At 46.2% G+C, this 11,754-nt stretch overlaps 1 protein-coding gene and 1 long non-coding RNA gene across 2 annotated transcripts in view; one reads left to right on the top strand and one right to left on the bottom strand.

The window, feature by feature from the left end:
• Nucleotides 1-2,024, bottom strand: part of LAMTOR5 (late endosomal/lysosomal adaptor, MAPK and MTOR activator 5) — an 8,416-nt gene extending 6,392 nt beyond the window's left edge. The window contains exon 1 of the mRNA XM_011948060.1: nt 1,072-2,024. Within this exon, the coding sequence (XP_011803450.1) occupies nt 1,072-1,340 (269 nt within the window). The 5' untranslated portion in view covers nt 1,341-2,024. The remainder of the gene's footprint in view (nt 1-1,071) is intronic.
• Nucleotides 1,297-9,630, top strand: LOC105516045. The gene is made up of 3 exons (XR_001002430.1): nt 1,297-1,430; nt 5,539-5,659; nt 9,364-9,630. It is a non-coding gene; the product is annotated as an uncharacterized LOC105516045 (long non-coding RNA).
• Nucleotides 9,631-11,754: the final 2,124 nt, after the last annotated feature.

Below are 11,754 nucleotides of genomic sequence, written 5' to 3'. Positions count from 1 at the left end.
GCCAGGCTGGTCTCAAACTCCTGACCTCAAGTGATCCGCCCGTCTCGGCCTCCCAAAGTGCTGGGATTACAGGCTTGAGCCACCGCGCCCAGCCACCAGGCATTCTTTAAGTGCTTTATAAAAATCAATGTTTCTCAATCTTTTTTCATTGTCACACCCTGAGAAAAAAATTAAGTTCTAGGGCCGGGCACCCTGGCTCACGCCTGTAATCCCAGCACTTTGTGAGGCCGAGGTGGATGGATCACCTGAGGTCAGAGTTCAAGACCAGCCTGACCAACATGGAGAAACCCCCGTCTCTACTAAAAATACAAAATTAGCCGGGCGTGGTGGCGCATGACCGTAATCTCAGCTACTCCGGAGGCTGAGGCAGGATAATCGCTTGAACCCCTGGAGGCGGAGGTTGCGGTGAGCCGAGATCACGCCATTGCGCTCCAGCCTGAGAAACAAGAGCGAAACTCCGTCTCAAAAAAAAAAAAAAAAAAACAAAAAAAAACAGCTGTTGAAAAACTCTTAAGTTACCTCCTGGAGGGTAAGTGGAAGCTGAGGGACATCGGTGGTAGGCAGGTGTCTCTCTGTACCCTTTATACTTTTCCAGTTTTGAATTTTACATAGATACTGCTCGTTCGAAAAATTTAAAGGATGATTTTTATCTACTTAAGCACCAAGTAACTGATAGGTTACACACAAGGAGAAACGTGTTTGTTTACACCGCAGGGCTCGACTCTGCACAACCAGCACAATCTTCCTAAAAGTCAACCCGCTTCCTAAAACTCGTGCGGAACAACCCTAACCGTAAGGACGATTTCAACAACGAGGTTGGCAGCTTTGGGATGTGGCCTGGGCCCAGGAGACTCGTTCAAGAGGGAATGTGCGCTGCTCGGCAGGATTTTAATTCCGGGTCACCTGCCCCGCCCTGCGACCCTTGGGTAGGGCTTAGTCCCCTCATCCCGTGTCCCAGGGGTCGCGAGACGTCTCCGAGACGCCCTGGCCGGCACTCGCAGCTCGCGCCTTTCGTCCCGCTCAAGTTCCTCCGCCGCGACCTCAGGACAGGCCGAAGCGCGCACTACTCACGTGTCTTCCAAGTGCTGCTCCAAGGTCGCCTCCATCCCACCCACCGACCACCCTGACCCAGAACCCAGCGGCACGGCACGTCCTTCTCCAGCACAGTTCTCAGTCACTTGACGCGAGCGGGGCGTGGACCTTAACGGCGCCTCCAAAGGGACAAAATTGATCACGGTGCAACGTCCGCGTTCTTTACTGGAAAACATCGCTGCGCTTCCGCCGCACAGAGCCCGGCGAAGGCTTGGGCTGCTGGCGCGGTGACCCGCTCTGGGCTCCATGGCGGAACTGGTCCGGAGGGATTATGCCCCTCCAGGGAGAGAGGTCTGCAGCCGGGCCTCAGTGTCTCAGTTCGTGGCCTGGCATTTTGTGTCAGTGTTTTTTAACCTTTGGACCCTACTTCAACCTACTCCGAGACCTAGGGGACAGATCTTAGTTTTAGAATAACCCAGGGGTCAGACAGGGTCTGATCTAGCCTGTGGGGCAAGTACGGGGAAGACACAGGACCTCTGGGAGGGGCTCAGTAGGCTCCTAGGGGGAAAGACGCACACAGGGACTAAAGGACCAGATGGAGCAAGGTTCAACTCCCGAGCTGAGTGTCGGCAAAGTGTCGGGCTTTTAACGAAGACATTGGTGCTTATTATGGTGAGGGAACTCAGGACACTTTAGGGGAAGAGAGTGGCATTTGGGTCCTAACTTGTAAGGAAGACTGGGTAGGACTATTTAAAAATAACTTTAAAAAATTAATTATAAAGCTAGTAAAAATAAAGAAAGGAAAACACCTATGGCCCCACTGTCCACAGATGACTTTTAACCCCTTGGAGAATATCCTTTCAGATAGTTGTCTTTGCAAATGTGTACTTTTAATGTTTTTTCGTTTGCCTTTAAAAAGTTTTTTTTGGGTGCACGGGGCCTTGTGCTGTCACCCAGGCTGTAGTGCAGAACAATTATAGCTCATTACAACCTTGACGTCCTGGGTTCAAGCTATCCTCCCCTCTCAGCCTTTCAACTGGCTAGGACCACAGCCTCGAGCCATCATGCCTGGCTAATTTTTACATTTTTTGTAGAGATGGGGGTCTCGCTGTGTTGTCCCGGCTGGTCTTAAACTCCTTGCCTCAATAGTCCTCCCACTCTAGCCTCCCAAAATGTGATTGCAGGCTGAGTCACCACGCCCAGCATGTTTTGTTTCTGTTTTTCTTTTGTAAGCAAAATTGACATACGTACTGGAGGTACAATTCTGTAGCTGGCCTTCTTTACAGAGTTTAGAATAAATGTCTTTCCATGTCAAGTTTTCACTTGCATCCTTTGTAATTGTTGAAAAATATTCCATTGTATAGCTGTATCTTAATTGTGGATTAAGGTTGGAGTGCAGTGGCACTATCATGGCTTAGTCCAGCCTCAGCCTCCTAGGTTCAAGTGATCTTCCCACCTCAGCCTCCCAAGAAGCTAGGACTACAGGGACGCACCACCACACTTAGCTAATTAAAAAAACAATTTGTAGAGATCGGGTCTCAGTGTGTAATCCAGTCTCAAGTGACCCTCCCTCCTTGGCCTCCCAAAGTGCTGAGATTGCAGGCCAGCCACTATACTTGGACTTTTTTTTTTTTTTTTTGCTTTTGTTTGTTTTTTGTTTTAGCTATTACAGTGCTGGTTGAATATCCTCATAGCTAAATATTTGTGCAGTTTTAAATTTCCTTATAAGTTACTAGAAATTGAATGACTGGGTTAAAGGACATGGTCATTTTTTAAGACTTTTGATACATACTTACAAATTGCCTCCCGAAAAAGTGGTGCTAATTTACATTCAAATTGGTAAGCTTCACCCCCTCCATGGATCATTCCTTGTGCTAAGTTTCTTCCGACTCTCTCACCTCCAGCTTTTTACTCACAGCCTACCTTCCGGTCTGGTTCCCAGCTCCCAGATCGGAAGATACCAGACTCTGGTATTGAACCAGGGTCCAATACCCGGCACTGGCATTCAGAGTCCCTTTTTATTCCTCAGCTGTCATAGTGAAACTTGCAGCTTCCTTAAAATTCCAGTCTGTTCTCTGTCGCCCGGGCTGGAGTGCAGTGGCGCCATCTCAGCTCACTGCAACCTCTGCCTCCTGGTTCAAGCGATTCTTCTGCCTCGGCCTCCTGAGTAGCTGGGATTATAGGCATCTGCCACCACGCCCAGCTAATTTTTGTACTTTTAGTAGAGATGGGGTTTCACTGTGTTGGCCAGGCTGGTCTCAAACTCCTGACCTCAAGTGATCCACCCACCTCGGCCTCCCAAAATGCTGGGATTATAGGCGTGAGCCATTGCGCCCAGCCAAAATTCCAGTTAGAATGTTGTAATTCAGGGGTTTTGGACTCCTGCTGTAGAGAAATTATTCATGTTGTTAGGGGTAACACAGTATGGGCCATATTAGTTTTAGAAAAAGCAGCTTAAAACTTAGCATTAGAAAATATAAGTACTGCCTGGTGCAGTGGCACGTGCCTGTAATCCCAGCTACTCAGGAGGCTGAGGCAGGAGGATCCCTTGAGCCCAGGAGTTCAAGTCCAGCCTGGGCAATATAGTCTGGTAGCCACATTAAAAAAAGTAAAACAGGGCAGGGCGCAGTGGCTCACGCCTGTAATCCTAGCACTTTAGGAGGCTGAGATGTGTGGATCACTTGAGGTCAGGAGTTTGAGACCAGCCTGGCCAACATGTCGAAACCCCATCTCTACTAAAAATACAAAAATTAACTGGGCGTGGTGGTGCGTACCTGTAGTCCCAGCTACTCAGGAGGCTGAGGCAGGAGGATTGCTTGAACCCAGGAGATGGAGGTTGCAGTGAGCCGAGATTGAGCCACAGCACTCCAGGCTGTGCAACAGTGTGAGACTCTGTCTCAAAACAAAGTAAAACAGATGAAATTAATTTTAATAACATTTTATTTATTCAAACAATATATTCAAAATGTTATTTCAATTTGTGATTGATAAAATACTAATATTTTACATTTTTTCTCCTGTACTGTCTTCAAAATCCAGGGTATATTTTTCAGTTAGCAGCACATTTCAATTCAGACCAGCCATATTTCAAGTGCTTAGTAGCCACCCGTGGCTAGTGGCCACAGTATTGGCCAGTGTAGCCCCAGGGTATCTCAAATTATCTCAAAGTTAAACCAGTGATTAAAGGATTCTCTGGGCCAGGTATGGTGGTTTTCAGGCTAGGTATGGTGGTTTTATGCCTGTAATCCCAGCACTTTGGGAGGCCTAGGTGGGTGGATACTTGAAGCCAGGAGTTTGAGACCAGCCTAGCCAATGTGGGGAGACCCTGTCTCTACAAAAACACAAAAATTAGCTGGGCAGGGTGATGCGCACCTGTGGTCTCAAGTACTTTGTGTGAGGTGGGATGATCACTCGAGCCCGGGAGGTTGAGGCTGCAGTGAGTTGAGATTGCACAACTGCACACAACGCCTATAATCCCAGCATTTTGGGAGGCCGAGGTGGGCGGATCACTTGAGGTCAGGAGTTTGAGACCAGCCTGGCCAACACGGTGAAACCCCATCTCTACTAAAAGTACAAAAATTAGCTGGGCGTGGTGGCAGATGCCTATAATCCCAGCTACTCAGGAGGCCGAGGCAGAAGAATCGCTTGAACCAGGAGGCAGAGGTTGCAGTGAGCTGGGTAACAGAATGAGACCCGTCTCAAAAAAAAAAAAAAAAAAAAAGGATTCTCAGAAAGGCTGGTGATTACTTTTTAAGGTATAAGGAAGGCCTTTTAAGGGAAATCAAGTAGGAAGAGGATGATAGCTGGCTCATGTGTCCTTGCCACATGGGAGGTAAGAGAGCAGGCTACTCCTTACCACCTACTCTTTCTCTGCCCTGCTGCTCTCTTGCCCCTGCAGCTCTCTTGCCCCTGTGCAGGGAGGCAGTGGGAGAGGAATAGCATATATAAATTGGGCAAGTGCTACGGGCTGGAGTGATGGTTGGAGAAAGTATCTGACCCTTAATTGTTTTCTGCTTTCTTTAGCTTGTGGGGTATTTAGCAATTCTTTGTTCTTAGTTTTGAGGGCCAGCAACCATTTCTGGGATGACAGAAAAAGTTCCATGACATCCATATTAGAGCATTTGTTTCATTGTATTGTAACTTTTTTACGTTTACTTTTGAAAAAGTTCATTCTTTTCTCTTTTTAATTCTTTTTTTTTTCTTTTTGAGGCAGGGTCTTACTCTATCACTGAGGCTGTAGTGCAGTGGCATAATCTTGGCTCACTGCAACCTCTGCCTCCTGAGCTCGTGATTCAGCCTCCTGAGTAGCTGGGACTACAGGTGTACACCACCATGCTTGGCTATTTTTTTTTTTTGTATTTTTTGTAGAGATGGGGTTTTGCCACGTTGCCGGGCTGGTCTTGAACTCCTGGGCTTAAGCAGTCTGCTCTCCTTGGCCTCACAAAATGCTGGGATTACAGACATGAGCTACAGCACCCAGCCCTTATGTTTACTTTTCATAGACAGGAAGAGTGTCTTCGTCTCTGCATTGCTAGTGCAATACAGCATGATAAAAATTCAATAAAGATTGATCGAAGAGTCTTGATGTCTTTTGGGAAAGGAGCTCTATGGTTACCTTTACTCTAAGGTAAAGAAATTTAGGTCCTGAACTTTAACCACCTTCTCCTCTTCTCCCCTCTTTCATAAGTGAGCTCTTGGAAAATTAAAATGCCGGGAGGGTCTAGCAGAGAATACCCAAACCCACATGTCCTGATGGGAAGTGGGGGATAAGTAGAGAGGGAAACACAGACCTTGCCTGCCATCTCACTGCTGCTGGCTCAGGGGACCCTAACTCCTCTTCTTGACCCATCAGAAGCAGAATCCTCCGAATCCTCCTGAGGGTCTGTTTAAGAAGCACAGCTCTGGTAGAAAGGCTAGCTTTCCTCTGGGTACAGAGGGCTCTGCTACCCCAGGGCTGTCCACACTGGGCTGTGAATCACTCTCATAATGCTCAGGGTCACGGGCTTTCAGTGGAATGAGTCCTCTTGTGCCACCAGGGGGCACCAAGGCCACAGAAAACCCTACTCGGAAGGTTCTGGGGTGAGGGAAAGGAATCCACGGGTCTGTGGAGCTGGCAGAGCATGGGTAAGGATAGCATGATGCTAGGTGGCCTTGAAGTCAGATGTAAATTGGGATGCTGGCTTGGCCCCTGACTATCCATGGGAACTTTGAACCTCACAGGGCTCATTTGTGATGTGGGGGTACCATTACCTGCCTCATCAGGTTGCGGGGAGGATTATATGAGATACTTTATGTAAGAGGGGCTGGTGCATTGTGGAAGTCAATAAATACGTTTTGTTAAATCTGAGTAAGAAGACCTGTGTGTTTCCTCAAGTTGCTTATAATCTAGGTGAGGACCCATCTGAGAGAATAACTAATAGTTCAGTGAAGGTAAGAGCCAAATGACTGGCACAGACCTCAAGTGGTCTAGCTATAGGAGAGGGGGATTGTGAAACAGGACTTAAAAGAAATTAAAAATGTGTAAGCAAAAGCTCAGTTGTATGTAAAAAAAAAAAAAAAAAAAAATCCCCCTGAGAAAGAGAAAGAGGTGGAATCCTTTAAAAATTACCTGCCTGTTTTTCTGTCTGTGACTAGTGAGCCTTATCTCTCCCTTTCCCAGGCCTTGTGAAGACCCTGTTTCCCTAGCTGTGCAGCTGCAAGGTCACTAGACAGATAAACCCCAGTCATAAAACATGTTTTTCCTTGAAAAGTAAGAAATAATGTAATGCATGTCTCAAATGAATAACTGTTTCTTGCTTCTGTAATATGCTTTCCCCTGCACAGATCTCCCCCTGCCCCATGACATGCTTAAAAGGTAACCTGACTCTTTGTTCGGGGCTCAGTCCATTGGATGTTAATCTGACTGGCTTGGTGCGCCTAAATAATAAATAATATATATCCTCCTCAACCCCTCAGTCTCTCCGATTCCTAAATTATCCTGCTGCAATTGTGGGGCTAGATTTATAGACCTGCTTTATAAAGCTATGTTAAATTAGACCAGTATATTTTATTCTTTTTATTAGATTTTTCTATAGCATAAAAATGATAAAATACAGCAAGAAAAAAAGTCATTTGAAATTCTAGTCCTAACCCTAATATGAATGTGAAGGAGCAGGGCTAGAATGGAATAAGGTATAATTTGCATAAGGTGGAAATGAGGACAGGCCCGTCACAAGGATCATGAGAGTCTTGCTGGCAAAAGCATCTTACTGCATTCATGCTGCAGCACAGGACCCTGCTGCAGAACAGGTTGGGGACACAGCCCTGCCTTCTAATAGTGGACACCATCTGGGAGCTGAGGTGTCGATTCAAAGCCTGACTCCTAATAGCGATTGGTAGTAATATCATCAGCAGTTCATGTACATGGGGTGACAATGGCGTGCCAGGCAATTCAGAGGGCCTCTTGGTCCTCACATCATTTTTGAAGTAGCTAACATCGCTATCCCCCTTTTACAGCTAAAAAACAAAACAAAACCCTGAGGCTCAGAAGATAAATATTTGCTGAAGATCACCGTGCTTGTAAGTGGTGGAGCCTGACCATTAGCCTCCCAACGACACTGCTTCAATTTCTATCACTTCATCAACCACACAACCCGAGAACTGTGAGGGGATTTAGCAGGCCCAGTCCAGATCTCTTATTCTACAGAGAAGAAATCTGAGGCTCAGAGAGGGGAAGGAGCTATTTTGGACCTTTAACTTCTGATTCTTAAATTCCTTTCTGGTGTTCCAGCTATACTGTACTACAAGAGGCTGTCTCTAGTTAAACCAGCTTCAGAGAGACTCATTTTTATGGGTTGAATTATGTCTCCCCAAAATTCATGTGTCAAAGTTCTAAGCCCCAGTACCTCCGAATGTGACCGTATTTGGAGATAGGACTTGTGCAGAGTAATCAGGTGAAAATGAGGTAGTTAGGGTGGGCCTTAGTCCAGTATGGCTGGTATCCTCATGAAAAGGGGAAATGTGGACACAGATGTATGTAAAGGGAAGACGGTGTGAGGAGACATAAAGAACAAATAGTCATCTATAGCCAAGGCCTGGAACAGATCCTTCCCTAACAGCCCTCAGAAGGAAGCAACCTCGCTGACACCTTGATTTTGGACTGCTACCCTCCAGCACTGTGAGACAATAAATTCATGTTGGTTAGGACACCCAGTTTGTTATGGCAGCCCTAGGAAACCTTTGTGGATGTGTGTGCTCATATACCCATAAAGTCTAAAAGTCAAAAGTATCACAGACTTTTGGCAGCCCTTCAATAATAGAAGCACTGGTTGGGAGGGTCACCCTCCCCAAGGCAAAAGGATACAGCAAATGATCTTTCCAGCTTGCTCCCAACCTTGAACTTTGGCCAAGATATATTTCTTTCACTGGACATTGGCCAACAGTGGTGTCATGACTTATTTGACCGTGATCTTCTTGAGTCTGTTTTATATCTCTGAGCTTGACCTACAGAAGAAGCTCAATAAATGTGGGTAGAGGGGATGAGTGGGAAAATCAGCTCCCAGCCATTCCAGTTCAAGCCTTTCCAAGCAGACGAGGCCCACCCTAACGACCTCATTTTCACTTGATTACTCGATGTCGGAGTCATAGGTGGGGCAGGAAGTAGGGTATGTAAGGCCTGTCAGTGGATAGAAGTTGAAGCTGGACACTGTCTCCTAAAGTTTAGAGCTGAGCCCGAATTCTGGAAAACACAAGCAAAATACATTTTAGATGACTCAGGATGGGCTAAAGAAGTTCCAGTACAGGAAACTATTTTCCTGCTGCTTTATTAATTCTGCTACAGAAGATAAATGAGATGCAGACTTTCATATCCAAGTCTTCATTAGATGCCCAGTTAATGCAGCCATGACAAATGGGAATGAAGCCCTTATGAATAAAAACAAGATCAACCCAGTATAAAAAATCATAGACCAGAGAAGTGAAAATTTAGAGGAGCTGATAAAATACCCTATCCTTAATTAGACTGTCAGCATATACATCAAATTAGCCTTAATGCCAAGATTTATTGGCCTTGGAATTGGGTAAATGAAATAAGTGCTTACAAATGAATGGAAAAGAAATTACCTGTATTAAAACGTATTTGTGATGCAGGACTGTGCACTGAGGCTTTTAGTCAAACTCAGGCTTGCAGCTTCTTTTGCTCTGCATCCATTTCCACCCTGTGTTCCCCAGTGGGTTTCAGAGACCCTCTTTGTGGGGTAACAATATGTACCATTGTCAGCTATCTCTGCTGTTGTCCTGGAAAAATCCTTCTTGGACAGTAAAATATTTTTGTCTTTATTTCACCATCTCCAGATTAGAAGGGTGTTACTGATTCTTACCTCAGAGAAGAGAATGTCATGGAGACAAAATGACCTGCTTAGAGTTCTGCCTGCCCCAGCATGGAGAGCAGAGCACAAAGATTTCTTCTGGACTCCCACAATCTCCCTTGGAATCCAAGAACTTGTCTACCATCCCAACACTTTAGTACCCTCTTGTAAGCCCCTGGACAAATCCTCTGATGCCTTGATACCTCAGTTTTTCCCCACTATAAATGGGAAGATAAATTCGCCATAAACTGTACTTACCTTGCAGCATCGTTATGAGAATTTCATGAGACAATGCAATATAAAGCTCCTAGCACAGTTCCCGGCACCATTGTAAGCACTGAACAAATGAAAGCTGTTGTAATTCGGATCTCAAGAAATGACAGCTGAGGCAAATTTGGATTAGAACGCATTCAGCATTCTCAGGTGCAAGCAACAGAAGCTGACTCTGGTTTAAAGATTAGGAAAGGAAGTTAATTAAAAGACGTTGGGTAGCTTGTGGAATTGGGAGGACTGTAGAGGTCAGTCTAAGTTTCTAGTGACAAAGCTTCAAATCATACATGAGGAAAATGCCCCTGCCGCTCTGTTCCTGGTGTGACTACACACACATAATTGCCAGCAGTACCAAGGCCCCTCTGCAGGAGGAACGTAACCCTGCAATCACTGCTTCCCCTGAAGTCAGATACCTCTGCTGCTGCCCTTCCCAGTAGTAATGGAGCCTGGATCACATACCTGGCTTTAGTTGTAAAGGAGGCTGGAGAGAAAATGCTCTGCTCTCTGTAACGGTCTTGAAAGTGGCCTGCATATAGCAAAGCTATTCAAAAGCGGGTGAGCAGCATGAAAGCATCCAGAGGGATTCTTGCTTTGCATGAGGGAGAACTATTGCTTCCAGCGTTTGAGACCCGCAGGGGCATTTTCCTGGTGCGTGATTTGAAGCTTTGTCTCTAGAAGCTTAGACTTAGAGTAGGACACCTCTGAGTGTGAATGTCCTACCTAAGTTCTCTCTCATGCAAAGCAAGGATCCCTGTGGAGGGATTGACACCACAGCCTCTTCCATAATGTCTCCGAGCAACTTTATTGGGCAGCATTCCACTCCCTGGCAAAGGGGAGAGGTGGATTCTACCTCTCTCCTGCATGAGCCTAGTCTAATATGGAATTTGGGAGTGTTGATCATTGTATTTTGTGCTCCTAGAGATCAGGGTCATCGTAAAGGATCTCGGAGTCTGCACATGTGCCAGCTTCATGTTGTGGCCTCACTGTAGATCCGCAGTTACATTTCTTTATGGATCCCTTACCCCTACTTTGCCAAATTCTATGCTGATAGCAATAATAATTCAGACAGGGCTTCCTCACTCAAGGAGTTTGTGCTCTATATAGTTAATAAGCTAGAGATAATGAAAAAAACCCAACTTGAATTTTGGGTAAGAGAAACTTTTCAGATCAATGATCATTACCAATAGCAGCTTCCATGCATGACCCTGCCTGGAGCTTGGGGCCTGCACTACTGTTTCCAGGAAACATGTTCTTTTTTAAATTTTTTTTTTTTTTTTTGTGGAGATGGGGTCTCAGTCTGTTGCCCAGGCTGGTCTCAAACTCCTGGCTTCAAGCAATCCTCCTGCTTCAGCCTCCCAAACTTCTGGGATTACAGATATGAGCCACCAAGGCTGGCTGATAGGTACCAAATTCTAGGAGAGGACTTGAATAGGGTAGGCATCTGTCTTTCCCCATTCCTTTTAGGGACAGAGCTCTCCTGGGCGGGATAAAGAGAGAGGGAGAGGAAGGAGGATGAATAGTGAAGCACCAAACCTCAGAATCAAGGCCTTTTTCTTTTTTCTTTCTTTTCTTTTTTTTTTTTTAGGTGGAGTTTCGCTCTTGTCACCCAGGCTGGAGTGCAATGGCACGATCTCAGCTCACCACAACCTCCACCTCCCGGGTTCAAGCGATTCTCCTGCCTCAGCCTCCCAAGTAGCTGGGACTACAAGCGTGTGCCACGAGGCCTGGCTAATTTTTGTATTTTTTAAAATAGAGGCGGGGGTTTCACCATCTTGGCCAGGCTGGTCTTGAACTCCTAACCTCATGATCTACCCACCTCGGCCTCCCAAAGTGCTGGGATTACCATGAGCCACCATGAGCCACCATGCCCGGCCTCTTTTTTTTTTGAGATGGAGTTTCACTCTTGTTGCCCAGGCTAGAGTGCAGTGGCATAATCTCAGCTCACCGCAACCTCCACCTCCCAGGTTCAAGGGATTCTCCTGCCTCAGCCTCTCGAGTAGCTGGAATTACAGGCATGCGCCACCACACCCTAACTTTTTTGCATTTTTAGTAGAGACGGGGTTTCTCCATGTTGGTCAGGCTGGTCTCGAACTCCCGACCTCAGGTG

The sequence above is a fragment of the Colobus angolensis genome, unplaced genomic scaffold (genome assembly GCF_000951035.1).
Source record: "Colobus angolensis palliatus isolate OR3802 unplaced genomic scaffold, Cang.pa_1.0 Scaffold273, whole genome shotgun sequence".
Lineage (NCBI taxonomy): Eukaryota > Metazoa > Chordata > Mammalia > Primates > Cercopithecidae > Colobus > Colobus angolensis.
This window is presented reverse-complemented; position numbering and strand designations above follow the sequence as displayed.